Source organism: Myxocyprinus asiaticus, chromosome 36, assembly GCF_019703515.2.
Source record: "Myxocyprinus asiaticus isolate MX2 ecotype Aquarium Trade chromosome 36, UBuf_Myxa_2, whole genome shotgun sequence".
NCBI classification, from domain to species: domain Eukaryota; kingdom Metazoa; phylum Chordata; class Actinopteri; order Cypriniformes; family Catostomidae; genus Myxocyprinus; species Myxocyprinus asiaticus.
In genome coordinates, this window is record NC_059379.1 from 33,271,629 (window position 1) to 33,291,377 (window position 19,749).

General features: G+C 41.3%; 1 protein-coding gene across 3 annotated transcripts in view; it reads left to right on the forward strand.

The window, feature by feature from the left end:
* prkg1b (protein kinase cGMP-dependent 1b) overlaps nucleotides 1-19,749 on the forward strand; it is a 282,644-nt gene that overhangs the window by 231,182 nt on the left and 31,713 nt on the right. For 2 of the 3 annotated variants that reach the window (XM_051673736.1, XM_051673735.1), the window contains exons 8-9: nucleotides 5,587-5,652; nucleotides 14,303-14,377. In XM_051673736.1, the coding sequence (XP_051529696.1) occupies nucleotides 5,587-5,652; nucleotides 14,303-14,377 (141 nt within the window). Of the gene's footprint in view, nucleotides 1-5,586; nucleotides 5,653-11,730; nucleotides 12,735-14,302; nucleotides 14,378-19,749 lie in introns of those variants that run through there. The other variant, XM_051673737.1, reaches the window with a different exon arrangement.

Here is a 19,749-nt window from a genome sequence, read left to right on the forward strand (position 1 = left end):
AAATGTAAAAATTTTCAAATGATGCTGTGGTGATGTGGGCATGGCTGAGCGACGTCTGTGGAGAGCGAGGCCGAGAGATGAAGAACGGTAAGTATTGACACCTGTGAGAAATTATCTCTAACAGCTGTTTGTGTTTGCAGTGAGAGCTGGGAGGGATAAAAGGGCTGTCCAGACCGATGGAGGAGAGAGAGAGAGAGACACACGCAATAGAGTCTGGGGTGTGTGTTGCTGAAAAACAATCAGTGTGTGATACTGCAAAGTATTGTGAAAATATGGAGACTTATGTGGATTGTTATCCGGCTCCTGCTTCCTCCTTCAGAGAGAGTTACAGAACTTTGTCACAGTGGTGCTGAAACCCGGGAATTAGGAGGAAGAAATGCCATCATGGAGTCCTTGCTGCTGGCCGAAGTAATCAAAACCCTCGCCGGCATCCACCAAGCCCAACATCAGGCTCTGCTTGAGCTACGTGTGAAACAGGAGCAGCGGTTCCAGGTGCTGTTCCAGGCTCAAGCAGAGGACAGGCGGGTGCTACTGTGCTTCATACACAAGTAGGGGTCTTCAGCCGCGACCCTGGACCCACCCATGGATGTACACATCCAGCTGACCAAGATGGGACCGCAGGACAACCTGGGGGCTTTTTTCAAGCTCTTCGAAGGAACGGCCAAAGTGTGGAAGTGGCCGAGCACCCAATGGGTGGCCTGCCTACTGCTGCTGTTGTCCAGAGAAGCCCAGCATGTGGCTCAACAATTTCCTGCTTGGACTTGAGAAAGGACTTGAGGAAGGCCGTCTTGCAACGGGTTGGCCGCAGCCCAGAACAACATTGGCAACACTTCCGCCCATGGACACTTGTAGAGCACAGCCACCCGTTCGCATTTGCCCAACAGCTCTGTGACACCTGCCGAAGGTGGCTGCTGGCTGAAGAAAATGGCACCGAGGAAGTGCTCGATCTGGTGGTACTGGAACTGCTCATCACCCAGCCACCGAAAGGAATGGCAGAGTGGGTCCAGTGCCACCGCCCGGCATCGCTGGATGAGGCGGTCCAGCTGGCTGAGGACCATATGGTGGCGTATTCAGGGGCCGACGAGCCCTCTTCTTCTTCTCGCTCTCTCTCTCCCTCTCTCCTCCCTCCCCCTCTCCTTCCCCTCATCATGTTCCTGTTCCCCAGAAACGGGGAATTCCTACCCCAAAGCCGGTTCCCTGGTCCCGTGGGCCATTCAACCCTAACCCTCTCCGCTCTCCCCCACAGGCTGTGAATTCTGGGCTGGTCTGCTAGAGCTGTGGGGAACCTAGGCATTTCCAGGACCAATGCTCCACGATGGAGGTGGAGACATTGGTCCGGGTCCCTGATGCACCACAGGCCGCCCCCGATTGAGCAGGAGTGTACAGGATACCTGTGTGTGTTAAGGGGGGTACATATCAAGCCTTGGTGGATTCAGGTTGTAATCAAACCTCCATTCATCAAAGCTTTGTTCAGTCCGAGACTTTGGATACGAGCCGGTGGGTGAAGGTAAGGTGTGTTCACAGGGATATCCAAAATTACCCTGTAGTGACGGTCACTATTCAATTTCAGGGACAAAAACATAGTGTTAAGGCTGTAGTAACTAATCTTGGGAACTAACTGGCTGGCATTTACTACCATATTAAGGGGAATGTGTGAGGATTGGTCCTGCAACAAAGAGTATTGGTGTGTGGTGTGTGAATCGCTGGCTGTGGAGGCGGAGCCAGGGCTGTCTACATCAGCTCCACCTCAGGAGGACTTAAGGGAGGGGGAAGTCTCGGCTTCTCCAGCCCTTAGAGGATTCCCTGCTGGGGATTTTCCTCTGGAGCAGACGTGAGACGAGACCCTTAGGCATGCCTATGATCAAGTGAAAGTGATTGATGGTCAACACCTTCAGCCAGACAATGCACTTGCATATCCGTATTTTTCAATTATTAAGGATCGGTTGTATCGAGTGACGTAAGACGCTCAGACAAAGGAGGATACAACCAATTGTTAGTACTGAAGAGCTGTAGGGAAATGTTATTCCAGACGGCTCATTATAATCCAATGGTGGGTCACTTAGGGCAGGAAAAAATACTAGGCCGTCTGATGGCCCGTTTCTATTGGCCGGGCATTTGCGCGGATGTTCGCAGGTAGTGTGCTGTATCCCGATCTTGTGAATCCCGCGGCAACCCCACAAGCGTCATTGTGCCCCCTTTCATTGATCGAGGTCCCCTTCGAAGAATTGGCATGGACCTCGTCAGGCCATTAGAGCAGATGGCACACGGCCTTTGTGTTGGTTCTGGTGGACTACGCAACGTGATATCCGGATGCAGTGCCTCTGCGCAACATCTCAGCACGTAGTGTTGCGGAGGCACTCTTCAGAATTATCTCCCGAGTGGAGATTCAGAAAGAAATCCTCACTGATCAGGGCACGACGTTTATGTCACATCCACTACGAAAACTGTACAAATGATTGGGGATTAAATCTATTTGATTTGGACCAGCGTTTACCACCCCCAAAAGGATGGCTTGGTCGAATGATTTAATCAGACACTAAAGAATATGATTCATAAGTTCGTGCACGAAGACGCTCAAAATTGGGAAAAGTGGCTCGAGCCCCTATTATTTGCAGTTCGAGAGGTCCCGCAAGCCTCCACAGGGTTCTCTTCATTTGAATTATTGTATGAGCATCAACCGCACAGTTTGCTTGATGTCCTGTGGGAAAATTGGGAGGAGGGTCACACGGTGAGTCAGGGAAATTGATTATGAGGTTAAACGAACGGATAGAGATGGACACGTCAGATTTACCACCTCAATCTCCTAAAACCATGGAGAGAGGCGGCCCCTGTGACTTTGGCGATGGTGGTTCCAGAGGAGGAGGTGCTCGTACTGGAGGTGAAATTAAAAGCCACTGATCGAGTCTCCCCCGTCACTTGCGGAGACTACCTCTCACCGTCGCCAGTTACGGAGGTTGCTAGGTTGAAAAGAGAATTCTCTGATGTGTTCTTGCCTCTTCCCGGTAGTACGAATCTCATTGAGCATCATATTGAAATGACCCCAGGGGTAGTGAACTACCCTAACACAAAAAAAAAGTGGTTCGGGAAGAATTAAAGGCCATGCTAAATATGGGGGTAATAGAAGAATCCCACAGCGACTGGGCCAGCCCGGTGGTGTTGGTTCTGAAGAGCAACGGCTCGGTCCGGTTCTGTGTGGATTTTAGAAAAGTCAATGCGGTGTCTAAATTTGTTGCGTATCTGATGCCTCGGATTAGTGAACTGCTCGATCGGTTAGGCACGGCTCGCTTTTATTTGACACTGGATTTAACGAAGGGAAAACTCCCATGTCCCGTGAAAAGATGGCATTTTCCACACTGTTCAGATTAAACCAATTTGTGATGCTTCCATTCGGTTTGTTCGGGGCCCTGGCTACGTTTCAGCGGCTCATGAACAGAATCCTCAGACCGCACACTGATTATGCCACTGTCTATCTGAATGATATCATTATTTTTCAGTAATGATTGGCAGCAGCACCTGCAGCATCTGAGGGATGTCCTGAGGTCGTTGAGATGAGCGGAACTCACAGCAAACCCAAAGAAGTGCGCAATTTGGTTGGTGGAAGTACGGTATCTGGGCTTCCACATGGGTCACGGGCAGGTGCAGCCCCAAATTGATAAAACTGCAGCGATTGCAGCCTGCCCGAGACCTAAGACCAGAAAGGAGGTGAGTCAGTTCCTGGGGCTGGCTGGCTATTATCGTAGGTTTGTGCCTAATTATTCGACCGTCAGCAGCCCACTGACTGATCTGACTAAAAATGGGGCACCAGATCCGGTCCAGTGGATGGAGCCGTGTGAGCAGGCGTTCATGCAGGTGAAAGCTGCACTTTGTGGCAGGCCATTATTGCACTCTCCTGACTTCTCTCTCCCTTTTTATTGCAGATGGACGCATCGGACAGGGGGTTGGGAGTGGTACTGTCCCAGATGGTGGAAGGGGAGGAATGCCCCATGATGTACATTAGTCACAAACTCTCACTGAGGGAGACTAGGTACAGCACGATAGAAGAGTTTTTGGCCATCAAGTGGGTGGTCCTCACACTCCAGTACTATCTGTTGGGGTATGCTTTCACTTTCTGTTCGGACCACGCCCCACTCCAGTGGTTCCATTGCATGAAGGATACCATGCTCCCCAGCCTGTTAAGTTCGAGGTGGTCCACAGGTCAGGGGCGCAGATGGTTGTTGCGGATTTCCTCTCCAGAAATGGGGAGGTGCCTGAGTCGGGCGATGGGGGTATGTGGTGATGTGGGCATGGCTGAGCGACATCTGTGGATGAGAGATGAAGAACGATAAGGATTGACACCTGTCGGAAATTATCTCTAACAGATTTTGTGTTTTTAGTGAGAGCTGGGAGGGATAAAAGGGCTATCCAAACCGCCGGAGGAAAGAGAGAGACACACACACGCAGCAGAGTCTGGGGTGTATGTTGCTGAAAAGCAAACAGTGTGTGATACTGCAAATATTGTGAAAATAAAGAGACTTACGTGGATTGTTATAAGGCTCCTTTGCTACTATATTTTCAGGAAGCAATTGAACAAAGGAATAAAGTGCACTTTTGTGTATTTGTGTGTACATATAATGCTGTGTAGTGATGAATGCTGTGTAATAATTGGTGATGATTAACACAGTCTCATTCATTTCTGATTATGAAGAATCAGTCTTACATGGATGCTGTGCTAATTTCTCTGGAACTGTCTAGTGTCTTTTAATTTGTTGTTTTCCTTGTATTGATTAAATTATTTACAGTTCCATGTTGTGGTATTTCATGGTCAAAGTAATATCACTGTAACTTTACATCAATATATTGATATTTTTTGCTTTTAATGCCTATTTTTGGATATTCTAATGAAATGCATTTTGTTTCATTATTTACCCTTTTTATTTGGAGCTTGATGGATGCAAATCAAAAGATGCAATTGATTTGTATTGATTTGACAAATTAATGACAAGTCAAGGTTAAACTAATATTATAAAGTGGATAGTTACTATAAAATATCCAATGTACTGCCTGATACCTTTGACTGTACGTCAGTTATATTATACACTGTATTAATGCGGTAAGTTGCAACTTTGCTCTGCAAACATAACCTACTAACCTACTACTTGTGTTGTGTTACTCCTCTCAATACCAAGTTCTTCCTTGTCTTCACTTGCTTGGGAAACATCCTGTTTTATATTTTTGCATTACTCTATCTTTCTTCACCGTTCTCATGTGTAAAAATTATAAAGCAGTCCTGCCACCCACTAATAGCTGTGCAAATATGTTGACTGTTATAAACCGGTTGCAAAATCTCTACTGGATGATTTATTTCAACTTCAAAGAGTACTGTATATAAATTCGCCCAGTCCTAGTTTTCTGTTTTATTAAATCTGCAATTAGTTTATCTGAGTATTTTGAATATTGCTATTCGCCTACAAATACATACACTTTATGAGACGCAATGTTCCCGGGCCATATTATGTGCTAATAAAATAATAATATCTAGGTGTTGTCATATATTGTCAAATGATTTTGCCTGTGTGTGACTGACAAGTATTCTTTGTGTTTCCACAGAGAAGACATTAGGACAGCTAATGTCATTGCCGCTGAGGCCGTCACCTGCCTCGTCATCGACAGAGAGTGAGTTTTCTTTGTGTGTGTGTGTGTACTAATGCTGTGAAATGTGATTAATCTTTCCTCTTTTCCATAGTGTGCATACCAAATTAGCGCAGCTAATTTGTAATGACCTCTCATGACTTTCACTGCAGCAAGTTCATGCTAGTTTACGCCAGTTAACAAACCTATGAATTTGTGCAAATTTGCAATTTTGTGACTATTGATCTATGTCTGTTAAGCCATGTATATGCTAGTGTATTCCGAGCTGACAAAATGTAAAATTTACAGCCTTTCCCTTCCAGGAAAATGGACCAAAAATATTGATGATATCATCTTGAAATCATAGGCATTTGCAAGTTATTGTCCAATTAAATGCTCTTTGGAATGAGAATGTCCCTCCCCCAAATACCCCCTACCTCTTGTTAGCAATAGCAAGTTGCATATAATGACTCATATAGCTGAGAGGTAAACTAAAGCCTACTGGCTAATTAATACAAAAAGGAAGGGACAAGCCCTTCAATACGTCTAGTCCAAACTTCATGTTTCAACAGAAAATACTTCAACACTGGAAAGAAACCTAGGTTCGTCAAGCCATTTCATGGGATCTTTAACTTCAGGGAGCAAAATCTTCTTGTTTCCCTTCCTTAGACTGCAAACTGCCAGAAAATAAAACCATGCCATCATTTTGAGTGGCACTGCGTCTGACAGAGCAGTGCGGGTGCAATTCCTTGCACATCAGAGCTCACAGATCTGGTCTCATCCCTGTAGACACCAGATACTCTAGAGACTTTGATTCTGCCTCGGTCTAAGGATGTGCTAAAATAAGAAACCCCTAATGCAGACTGACTTTTCACTTTTACTACAGGAAATCACCTGTTGGTAGCCTCTCAGTCAGTGATATGTCTATGGGAATGCTATTTTAAATGCTCTCATTTTTGTTATATTGTGTGCTGGGTGACCAGTGAACAGTGGGAGTATCAACCACCCATTCCTGTGTTCACTTTTTTAGCAGTCATGATTCTGAAAGTGTTTTTTCATTAATTTTCTTCAGAGATTTCTAAAAGTTTTTCACCAGGAATTTGGCAAATCAACATACCTGGGTGCGTTCCATCCAGAAGTAATCATCCCTATGACCATCCACTGTAAGAGATTTGCAGGGCTGAAAGGTATGAGGCTCAAAAATAAGGTTAATTCGGAACTCAATTTTTAGGTCTTTTATTGTTTGAAGCAATCTTACAGCATGACTACTATAATTGTTCTACTTTCAAAGTGTCCTTCGGAGGGTTATTTAACCTGTTTGGAACGCAGGGTCTGTCTGCTAAACAATGGTTTCTTTCAACCACTCCATCAGGCACCACTTTTATTATTTAAACTGACCACCAAACTTCATGCACAGTATTGTATGATATTATAGGCAGTGAAGGATACACCTATACTGCCTTAAAAACCCCAGGATGTTAGGCAGGATGTTACATAAACACTGGATTCGTACAGTCGGAGAAGGATCTTTTTTGGGGGGTTGGACACAGCTATTATTTCTGCAATTTGGTCTGGTGCTGCTAGTGGCACAGAAATGACTCACAGCACCTTTAAGATCTGAGTCAAAAAGTGCAATGTTCCTTAAATAGTGTATTTCATTAACGTACATTTCTGAATACTTTTAGAAATATAAGTATAAATGAGTTACATTGGATTCACTAGTTCTGGGAATTCACTCAGGACCATTCTAAGAATACAACAGTGATTGAAAGTCATTAACACTATAAATGTCCACTAAATCTTAATTATGATTCCGGTTACTAGTGTCCTGTGTGACCTTAGCTGCCTAGACTCAAAAGTTCTTCTAAATCATACTGTAGTAACATCAAAGAAAAACGATGTCATTATGATTCAAAGCCAGTAGTTAATCCTAAATATCCACTTTATACCATTAATTATTTCTCTGTGGTTTTTCAATGTTTCATCAGAGTTGTAATAAAAATATGAGATAATCTGGGAATTCACTGATGGATAAGTCAGATCCTGAAGACCAGCAGCTTCTGTAATGAACGCTATTACTGGCTGCCTCTCATGTCCAAATCTGTCTCTTATCCTGTGGCAACATTGGCAATAAAATATGTCTATGCTTTAATAAGGGGCTAGGGATAATATTAAAAACACTTGCTATATATTTTACTTAGAGGGTAACAAACTTTTAAACACTGTCAAGTTGTAACAGAGTTTAGTGTAAGGTCTCCCTGCCTTATAGCACAAACTTCATGTTCATTCAATCTTTTTTGGGTGGCTCTACAGGCTTTATATATGAACTTCTGTGTCCCATGGGTAGATTTTTATTCAAACTAAAAAGGTAATATTTAAACTCTCCTGGGAACACTTAACCATGCCTACATTTATTTCTGCTATGTTTCAAGTATTTTGTTTGTATAAATTCTATTGTTTTTTCCACCAGTGGGTCCAGTTGCAGGGCCAGGAGTGTGTAATAAGTTTACACTTTGAATATCAGGAATGCGACTTTGAAGTTTGTTTTGTTGCCATAACACCAGTGCAAATGATTATCAAACGAATCACACAAATGTCTCTTCAGTAGTTTGCAAGTTAATGGATCCTGCATTTGAGGAAAGTGTGAACATGTTTGGCTCGCTGTCCTGGGCGAAGGGCTCAAGGCGAGACTTGACCCGAGCTCGAATACCCCCCAAAAAGAAGCCAGGAAGTGGGACAGCAAACCGTTAGCTACAGAGCCTTGTAGTACGAAGTGATGTTTACGATGCCTCTCATTCCCCCCAAAAGAGATGAGCATGAAGAATGAAATAGGCTGAAGCACTGAAGAGACAGTGGTGGTTACGGCCACATGGAAATGAGCTCTTGCGGGAGCTGTTATGTGCTGGAGGGATCTTTACGCCCAAACACGGTCGGCCAGGGTGGCCCGGGCGGAGACGTGAATCCAAGCCGCCCAGACCCGACGTTAAGCCCCCCTTCAGACACAGTTGGTTCAATGGGCCCGTGAAGCTGGCGAATCCCGTTGGAGAGGGGTTTGGCTGCCACTCAAGCGAGTGAGCCCAACCTGTGAACGAACGGGGGCCCTCACTGCATTCGAACGGGGAATCTTCGCTGCACTTCGAACGGGAGTGCACATGATACAAATAAATGGGAGTTAGCTCACACTGCATTCAAAAGGGTGAACCCCACTGCGATTCGAACGGGAGAGCCCTTGAGTGCTTACGGCAGGCCCTAACAGCGATTTGAGATGGGGGTGCTCCCGTACTGGCCAGGGGGACCCCTGCAGCATCCAAACGGTGGGGCTGGCCTAGTGAACTGACGAGGATTAAGCAAAAATCCCTCTGGCCCCGAATATGAATGTTTCGTGATTAATTGATGAGGGTTTTTGTGCCTTTCTGATGTGGAGACGGTTGGTATGGATGTAGCTGAGATATGCATCGGATGACCAGCGGCCTGTAAGCGTATTTGGTGCTCGGGCAGGCATTTGTGCGCTGCTGTGGTTGCGGCACCGATGCGGAAGGAATGGCTTGAAAATAGTTTTGCTGAGATGCCGGATTTGAGCAGTTTTGAACCAGAATTGGGAAATGCTTGATTTTTTATTTTATTTTTTTGTTGTCGACAAAGAGCAGATCGAGAGGGGATTTAACTTGGAAGAGCTGGACAGAATTCGGCAGGTTAAAAATGTAAATTGAATGTCCTCATTGTTGATCTGATTCACGTAAATGATAACTCTGCTGCATCTCGAATTGGATGGGTAAGCCCAGCCTGCATTCGAATGGGGGTCCTCCCATGTTCGAACAGAAGAGACATCGCTGTGATTCAAACAGGAGAGCACTTACTATGATTCGAATGGGGATCCCATGCTGCTTTCGAACGGAAGAGCCCTTGCAGCGATTCGAATGGGAGAGCCCATGGCTCTGACGTGGTGACTCTTGCTGCATTCGAACAGGAGAGCCCTACTGTGATTTGAACTGGAGAGCCCGTGCTGTTTTTGGACAGGGAGAGCTGTACTGTGTTTGAACGGGAGAGCTGTACTGTGTTTGAATGGGTGAGCCGTACTGTGATTCGAATGGGAGAGCCCACGGCCTGCACAAGGTGACTCTCACTATATTAGAACGGAGAGCTCTTACTGCTATTCAAAGCAGGAGAGCTCATTCTGCGTTTGAACGGGAGAGCCGAACTGCATTTGAATGGGAGAGCAGTACTGTGTTTGAACAGGAGAGCCGTACTGTGATTTGAATGAGAGAGCCACAGCCAGCTCGTGGTGGCTTAAAAAAGCTTATGAATGGGAGAGCTCTTACTTTGATACGAACAGGAGAGCCTGTGCTTTTGTGTGAAAGGATTACATTGCATGTAAACAGGAAGTAACTCTGTGATACGAATGGGTTGAGTTGACAAGCATGGCATTCGACATGGGGGCGTATAGTAGGCTATGTTCGAAAGAATTGATAGATGCAGAAGTAGGCTTATGGAAAACACTTTAGGGAAGACTTAAAACAGCCCAATTGTTGTCAATCATTAGGTGGGTAATGGTTTGGAGTTACGGAGCTATGGATGCTTGGATGCATAGCCTGAAAGATGTGCCATGGTTGTGGCGTGTGGCCGGCAAATTGCACTGTTTTGCAGTGTATTGGGAATGTGTTGCTTAGCCCAGAAGGCACCACAGTTGTGGCGTTTGTATGGTGTGTTTGCACTGTTTGCAGTGTAGTGGGAGGTTTAGTCGCATGGTCCAAAAGACGCCACAGTAGCGGCACATGGACAGCACATTTGTGCTGCTTAGGGATGTATTGAGCCAATGACAGGGATGCCGTGGTTGCAGTGTCACCAAGCTTGAGCGCACTGCCGGGGTGGTACGTATAAATTAGAGGAGAAAGGGTCTTTCAGTTGCAAAGTCTGGGCTTGTTACGACAGCGATGAGGCATAGACGAAAGGGGCTTTGGTAAAAGAAGGGTAAAATGCTGAGGCTGCGGAAGGTTTGTTTTAGGGCCGTAAGTGAATGTGGCCGATGGGGCCTGGAGCGGTCGGACATGGATCGCATTGGTCCGCAGCTAAATGTTGCAGTTAGCCGGGGCTCGAGGTTGGGCAGGCATCGCGTTCGCTGAGATAACGACCTAGCCCTGAGCTCTGATAGTGGGAGTATATTGTTGGAATCATGAAGCAGGGCTACCGCTACTTGCTGCTTCCTTGAGGGATGGGTTTAAGGATCATATAACATGTACGGATAATGTAAACAGTACTATGTATAACGAGCATTTGCAGAAATGTTTAGCATTTAATGGTGCTGGTGATTGGGGTAACAGACGAATAGTTGAGCCAGGATCATAAAAGGGAATCCCCTGTAAAAGCACTTCTTGGAAGAAGTTTTGAATTACCCCACGATTAGGTCTTGCTAAACACCAGCGAACAGCTTGTACGAACGTTTGTTGAGGGAGACATGGTAAACGTAGTGTCTGCGGATGCCTTAAACTTAATTGTTTGCTAGATTAAATGTCTGGAACATGTGTGAAGCAATGTCAGGATGCGTGCTTGCATGTGCATACGTACAAAGTCATTTAAATTGTGGTTTGTCATGAAATAAGAAGTCACCTGAAACTAGGTACCAAGGTGAATACTGTAGTCTGATATGTATTTAACTTAAGCGTATGGTTTGAAGCGTATAGATTGTTTTCCAACATGATGTGAGTAATTCCATTAGCTCAGTATGATTGGCACGGGGTGACTCATCTAATTTTGATGAGGACGTACAAAATCATAGGAGTTTGTGCCTGAGAATGGATTTAGTAGGTATTATATGGTGCCGTTTGCAGTAGTATAGTAAATAGAGACGACTTATTTATAAAGTAACCTGATATAAATTCTACAGGAAACTGAAATGTTGCGAGTATGAAGCGAAATGCAAAGCCGAATCATCCGGCATCGATTTCAACCGATTACTTTAAACTTGGGTGGAGCGCAAGATTATGACAGATTGTTGAACGCTTTTAAAGTCATGCAGCAATTAGGTTCTATGGTCGAGCTTGTTGAGAGTTTGTAATCCAATGAAGAAGTAGAGAAGATTTTGGATTGATTTTACCTGCATCAATGTTTGTCCTGGGTGGGAGGAAAGTCATGTTATAGTCTAGAGATGAGTAGAAATTTGTAGAAGTGCTTGCTTCATGGTTATCAGGTCTGCGAGGCGAGCTCAAATGCTGCGAGGAGGCAAGACAAGTTTGCGGAATGATTAATGAACGAGTTGCAACCCACCTCTTGCGGAGCCGAATTCGGCTCGTGTCTGTTCGGACAGAAGCTGTATGTAGCTGTAGTGAGCTGTGGCATGGTCAGAGCGGATGCTGTTGCGGCAGGCGAGCTCATGCTAAAATGTCTGCACTGATTTGGAAAGATGTTTGTAATTAAAGTAGTGGTTGTTTGAAAGGAAGTTTGCTTGTTGCATTATTGCCCTTGTGTTCCAAATGGGATAAATCACACTCCGAATGGCACTTTGAACAGAGAACAATTGTGATAGTCATGTTGGAAGATGACTTCAAACTGAATCACTGAATGGAACACGCCCTAAACGAGCTGTGTGATGAGGAGATCAGGCTGACGGGAATCACCTGTGCAGGAGAACCAGATTGAAATGCTGGGGAACATTGGAAAGATGATTGAATTAAATAATTGATCTTTTGTTTCCCTCGCGTTCGATTAAAGCAGTAATGGAGCTCGAGTGGCATGAAGCCGGCTCTCGTTCACGAAGGCAGGCTCATGCGATGGAATGAGGTGGAGAGTTTAGATCAGAGAACATGTAAACAGTCATAGGGAGCTGTTTGACGTGTATACAGCGCCGAAGCAGCCAGTTTGTGGAAGCAGCTTCACGCTATGATCTGCTTCTGTGAATGGAAATTAGAAAGAAAGACAGAGTAAAAATAGCACTTAAAGTGGTAGCAGTCAGTGCTGCTGTGGTGGCTGTGGTGGCTTCTGTTGACTAACAAGATTATTTAGATGGAAGAGCTGTTCTGATGAGGGTGAATGCTTTGCAACGAAGTAGCATCCGACGATCCGGGACTCTCGCTTGGGTCTGTTCTTGGGCAAATGGGTGGGCCAAATGTCGGAAGGCTCAATGCCCTGTAGAGGTAAGCAGCTGTTTATCTACGCTTGCTTTGGCAGTGTGATTGGTCAGATTAAATGAACTTGCTCCTCCTGAACATTGTTAATAAACTCCATATGTCTGCTTCAATCACTGCTTCTGTAAGCCCAAAGTACCCACAAACTCTAGGCTGTTTTATTCTAAATGAGCCACTATCTACTTGCTGTGAGCTTGCCTGGGTAAATATTCCAATGTTATGTCTCAGATGTCCAGAACAAAATATGCAGCCCAGCAGAAATGTGTGATAAACATATCATCTGCAAAATATATTGATGAAATCTTATAGGATGTCAGCTATCCAGAGATACCTAGATTAAGCTTCTAGTCCACTCAGAGGCCGAGATATTCAGTAGGGAAGGTGTGTGAGAACACAAAATAGACTGAATGCCAGCGGACCAGCACATGAGCTTCTCATTTCTTAAATTGTGCATCCTCAATTTCTCATTCCTCTTCCTCGAGCCAGTGACCTGGAAACCGATCAAAGTCCAGCATTATTAAGGAAGTGGTTCTATAAAAAAAGATCAATGTTTTAACTGTAGTCCACTGAATGTTATAAATTTGGGGGCGAAAAATTGCAGATGGCAGCCAAAATATGCAGCAGAGCTTTAGGGGTTAACACATGAAAATCCATAATTGTAATAATAATTATCACTTATTTAACTTTTAAAATATAAATAAAGAGTTAAATAAAAAAAAACGTTTAATGTTCCGTGTGTGAAAATTATGTGCAGAAGCTGGTTTCAATGCCCTTGCCCCCCCCCACACACACACACATGTTGGTGCAGCTATCCTTATGAGGACTCTCCATAGACATAATAATTTTTTTTATACTGTATGAACTATAGATTCTATTCCCTAACCCTACCCCTAAACCTAACCCTTACAAAAAAAATGTATTTTTTTCATTTTCAAAAAAACATTGTTTAGTATGTTTTTTAAGCGATTTGAATTATGGGGACACAAGAAATGTCCCAATAAACCACATTTATAGCATAATACCGTTGTAATTACCAGTTCGTAACATAAAAAAAAAAGATTCCTCGTAAACCACCCAAACCCACCCACACACACACATACATTAAGATACTCAGACCATGTGAGACAGTATACCCACAGAAGGAGACCCACATTACTGGATTTCTTTGGCTGTGACTCTACACATCCTGAAATGCAATGTAGCCTAATCAAGACATCCGCATGTGCTCAAATCTTTACTGACCCAGGATCAGGCCATGCAATCCAAATTTTATGTAGCTAGACTTTTGAAAATCAGCATAAATGTCCAGTTTGCTGCTTTTTCAGGCCAAAAACTGTACACTAAGACAGGAAGAAACCATCTGAAACTGCCACAATACATATGAGCCATGTGAAAATAATTTTACAAAAATGTAGTTATAGAAAGATGATTCAATGAGACCAGGTAGGGTTCTACAATGTTATTAAATTAATCCTCTAGTGATTTTCTTTTTTTTTTTTTTTTTTTTTTTTTAAATCTGAGAGACTCTGAAAATGAAAGTGGATGAAACTAAATGCTTTTTCTTCTGAAATTTACAGGTCCTTCAAGCACTTGATTGGAGGTCTGGAAGACGTTTCAAACAAAGGCTATGACGATGCTGGCGCCAAAGCAAAGTAAGTTGACTCAACACCTTCCGTAATACTGTATTAACAGACAATACTGAGTTCTGTTCATGGGCGTAGCAGTCATTTTAAAAGTATGGGGGGGGGGGGGGGGGTGTATTATAGTGTATAATTATATAATTATATAAATATATAATATATATATATATATATATATATATATATATATATATATATATATATATATATATATATCAGTATATATTAATATATAAGTATGATATACAGTAAGTATTCTATTAATACATATGTATTATATACTTTTAATATTTGTAGTATTTTAAAGATTCAAGTATTGCAAAATTTTGCAAAATTAGCTGCAAAAATAAAGGGCATCTTGTGGAGCATTTGCTTCTGTTTCACACATTACAATAAAAGAATGAGCACAAGCTGGTCCTGAATAAATTATTTAATCAGTTACAATAATGACAAACAATTTTTATTTTTTACTCTGTGCTTGTGCATTGTGGGATTTAAATATATCCAAGTGGCTCGAGTGTTTTGACTACATTCACCAACATTCGTTCAGATCCATTTAATGATTCAGTGACCATTTCTGGTGATGCCAGAAGGTGATGACAAATGAGTGTCTTGTGTGAAATGAGTTAGTCACTGAATCAACGATCAAACGAACATTTTAATCCTTTAAAATTTGTATGCCTACAGACCTACAAAGAGACTTTAGCAGATGTTTTAAGCATTATAAGAACAAAGCAAATCTATTATTTTAAGACAACAATAATATTCTTATAATAATTATAATGACTTTCAATAACGTCTGTTTGTTTTCATGTTTAAAAAGCGTGTCTACATATCTATTCACTTAAGTAAAATGAACACAGAGGATCAATCTTTTTTCCTACAGTTTGTCGACTGCACACCAACACAGAGGTAAAAACAGGAGCTGATATTAAAAATAGCTTTACATATTTAACACAACTGATCAAACTATTACCTCACAAACATAATGTAAAAAGCATAACTTAATGAAGAGCTGATATAAACTCCACTTCCACTGTGTGCTTAAAAGAAGGATTGTCCTTCTTTGCATTTCACGTAATGCTGCCAATCAAGAATGATATGACGATAAATAACTCTCGCTTGTGTGTTCCTCATTTCTAGATCATTAATTTAGATCAATATCAATGCAGATAAAAACATGGAGAAATGAGCACTGTTGAAAGCAACTTTGCAGAAATGAACAGAGTTGATTAGACTGTCTGACTGACGACCTATTACATAAGGGTTGTTTTGGCTCATGAAACTCACCTGCGATTGGCTGGATGGTCGCTCAATCAGCCCAAAGTAACAAAACGCAAAGAATACTGTATACAAATCCACCATTTGGACTCGAAATGGGTTTAGCTTGAAAAAGTGTGGGGGACAAAAGTCACCTTTTTATTTCTGTGCATTAAGATTCAGTTTGATTCAGTTAAGTACTGCTTTTGAAAGCTGTATAACGTTAAATGGACTGTAATTTTTCATTGTTATTTTTGTATATACCACACACACACAAACACAATGCACCCTTTTTATTAATAACACCAATTGTCAGTGTGATAATGATAAATCTGCTCTGGAATGACTTTGGTACGGTGGCCGTGAAGTGCAAAACAAAACGGCAAATCCAAAGACAAAATAACAATTCAAAAACACAACAACAAATCATAAAACACAATGGCAAATCCGAAAACAAAACAGTTTTTACTCTCTGTGTTATAAAGTTTCCTGTTTTCCCAAGACAGAGTTTTTCGTTTTTCAGCCCGTGAATTTTTGGCATGGATTTTAATATAATCAGTGAACCAATCCTAAAGAAAGGACTAGGTATCATTCACACAGCCAATCAGGTATGAAGCTATGGTACCTACCCTTTCCGTTTCGACTGAATTCATGTTGTGTTTTGTTATTTGTTGTCGAGATTCTGAATTTGTTATATTGGCTTTGGATTTGCCGTTGTGTTTTTAGATTTGTTGATTTGTATTGCACTTCATGGCCACCGTACTTGGGCCATGTGGTGTACGTTGAAGTCCAGACAAGACAGAAATTAATTGGTCTGTGTCTTTCATTTGATATGCATGTCTGGCTGTGGCTCTGATCTCCTTGTGGCTATAATTATCTCAGTTGGAAGGCTTTTTAGGAATGAGTAGCCCAAGATGTCCAATCAGATTCTGGTTTTACAAAGTTTGTTCGCAATCCCCATTTCTGGAGTTGTGTTAAGCATTCTGGTTTAGATTAAGCCCGAAAATACATATTAAGCCGGCGGTGCATTTACAGTTCTTATTTAATTTGGCCAACACTGAATTTTCATTAGTGTTTTTAAGTGCTGTTCAGTGACACAAATGTTAATGAGGAAGATGTTATTAACAGTTCTTCATAAGGTCACAGCAGCTTGTGATGGTGGCCAGTTCTGATTGCCCATAAATTCTCAAAAGACCAATAGTTGATAGGAAGGCCTCATAATATAAGAGAATGACGATCGATCCATTCATCTAGCTATGCCCTAACAACTCTTAGGCTAAATGTTCTAAATGCTAAATGCTTTATTAGCCTCAAACTTCATGACGTTTTAAACTTTTCAAAACTTTTAGACAAGGCTTTGTCAAGCCAACATGTCTGGATAAGCTTTCTATTTCTAGTTTGAGACTCATTATCGTCTTCAGCAAATATGTCCAAGGACTGGCTGAAGCTCTCTGCTCATGTAGAGCAACAAGACATTTTTCATCATCCTCAATATGCCCATCTTGATGTTCACCTTTTTTATTTCTACGTGTTTATGTGTGATCTAAACCAGATTTGTTGAACCACCATTCACTAAAACCATAATATCAAAGTGTACTGTATGAATGTAGTGCATACAAGCGATCTTACTTGTTACTGATATGTTGATACAAGCAGGCGCAAAATGTGTGGTACAGTCTGGTCTACACAAGCAGTGAGTGATCTAACAGCGCCCTCTTGTGGCCATAACTGAATATACCATGTCTGTTAACATCCTGAATAAATCAGAATCAGAATCAGCTTTATTGCCAAGTATGCTTACACATACAAGGAATTTGTCTTAGTGACAGGAGCTTCCATAACACAACAATACAAAAACAGCAATAAGACTTTTAAAAAATAAATAAAATTGAATAAAAAATAGATAAATATTGAAAAGAAAAAAGTATATATAGAATACACAATAGACAATATATATATATATATATATATATATATATATATATATATATATATATATATATACACACACACACATACACATATACATACACATATACATACATATACACATACATATACACTACCAGTCAAAAGATTTGAAACACTTGACTGAAATGTTTCTCATGATCTTAAAAATCTTTTGATCTGAAGGCGTATGCTTAAATGTTTGAAATTAGTTTTGTAGACAAAAATATAATTGTGGCAACATATTAATTTATTTCATTATAAAACTAAAATTTAATTAAACCAATTAAACCAAATTGGACCAAATAATAAAGAAAAGCAGCCTCTAAGTGCCCAACATAGATGGGAACTCCTTCAGTACTGTTTAAAAAGCATCCCAGGGTGATACCTCAAGAAGTTGGTTGAGAAAATGTCAAGAGTACATTTCTGCAAATTCTAGGCAAAGGGTGACTACTTTGAAGATGTTAAAATATAACACAGTTTTGATTTATTTTGGATTTTGTTTAGTCACAACATAATTCCCATAGTTCCATTTATGTTATTCCATAGTTTTGATGACTTTACTATTATTCTAAATGTGAAAAAAAATAATAATAAAAAAATAATAATAATAATAATAATAAATTAATAAATAAATTATTATATATATATATATATATATATATATATATATATATATATATATATATATATATATATATATATATATAATTTGACCGGTAGTGTACACACACACACACACACACACTACTGGTCAAAAGTTTTGAAACATTTATTCTTTATTATAATTTTTTTCTTCACATTTTGTAATTCTGTAATTTGTAAGTTGTTTCATGCCACTCCACACTGATGCAGGGTCGTTAGCTGAAAACTTTTTTTTAGCTTCTCAGAGTATCCTCTTTTAGCCACTCTGATTTCCTTATTCAGTGTGTTTCTGGCCTGATTGTACAAGACTTTATCCCCAACTCTGTAAGCATCCTCTTTGGCCTGACAAAGCTGCCTGAGTTCCACTGTCAATTGCCATTGTTAAATGTTAAATAAGTCCTAGTAGGAATGCACATATCCTCACAGAAACTGATATATGATGTAACAGTATCTGTGAGCTCGTCCAGGTCTGTGGCTGCAGCCACAAAAACACTCCAATCAGTGCAGTCAAAGCAGGCTTGTATTTCCAGCTCTGCTTTGTTGGTCCATTTTTTTACAGTCCTTACTACAGGCATAGCAGATTTTAATTTCTGTCTGTAGGTTGGAAGAAGATGAACCAAACAGTGATCAGAGAGTCCCAAAGCTGTTCTAGGGACAGAGCGATATGCATCCTTTATTGTTGTGTAGCAATGATCCAGTATATTTCTGTCTCGAGTTGGGCATGTAATGTGCTGTTTGTATTTGGGCAGTTCACGTGTGAGGTTTGCTTTGTTAAAAACCCCAAGAATAATAATAACTGAGTCCAGGAATTGTTGTTCTGTGTCTGTGATTTGATCAGCCAGCTGTTGCAGCGCGGCATTCAAACTGGCGATTGGCGCGATATACACACTCACCAGAATAAATGAGGAAAACTCCCGCAGCGAGTAGAAAGGCTTACAGTTAATAAAGAACCCTTCCAAATTAGGACAGCACATCTTCTATAACATTGTTACATCTGTACACCAACTTTCATTGATGTAAAAGCACGTAATTTACTTGTAGAATAATCTCTTGCCAACTGTGGAATAGCATTTGATTTAAACGTTTCAAGTTACACTTATTTATTTATTTTTATTTGTGGGTGTGTGTATGTGGACTATAAAAACAAATATAACAATGCACATAATGTGTTTTTATTTTATTAGGACTCAATAGAGGTCATTTTGATAGAGTATTTGCCCATCTAGTAAAGCAAAGCACTATATGGTGTACTGCACAATATAATAATATGCAGGAGACCATTGAAAATTTGAAGAGGTGGTTTCATTATGTGTAAAATTATATAGCTGTATATTGTTGATGAGCTCTAGCTGTAAATAGAGGTTATAATAGATGCATACTTACTGAAGAGAGTGCCTGTTAAAAGCCTAGAGATGAGAACGAGTTTTGAGAACGAGATTGAAGTGCTGCATTATCAGACTGAAATGAAGTCAGTCCACTTTTCAGTGTTTTTAATTTTGTTGCAATCAAAGGAATGTTTCACCCATAAATCT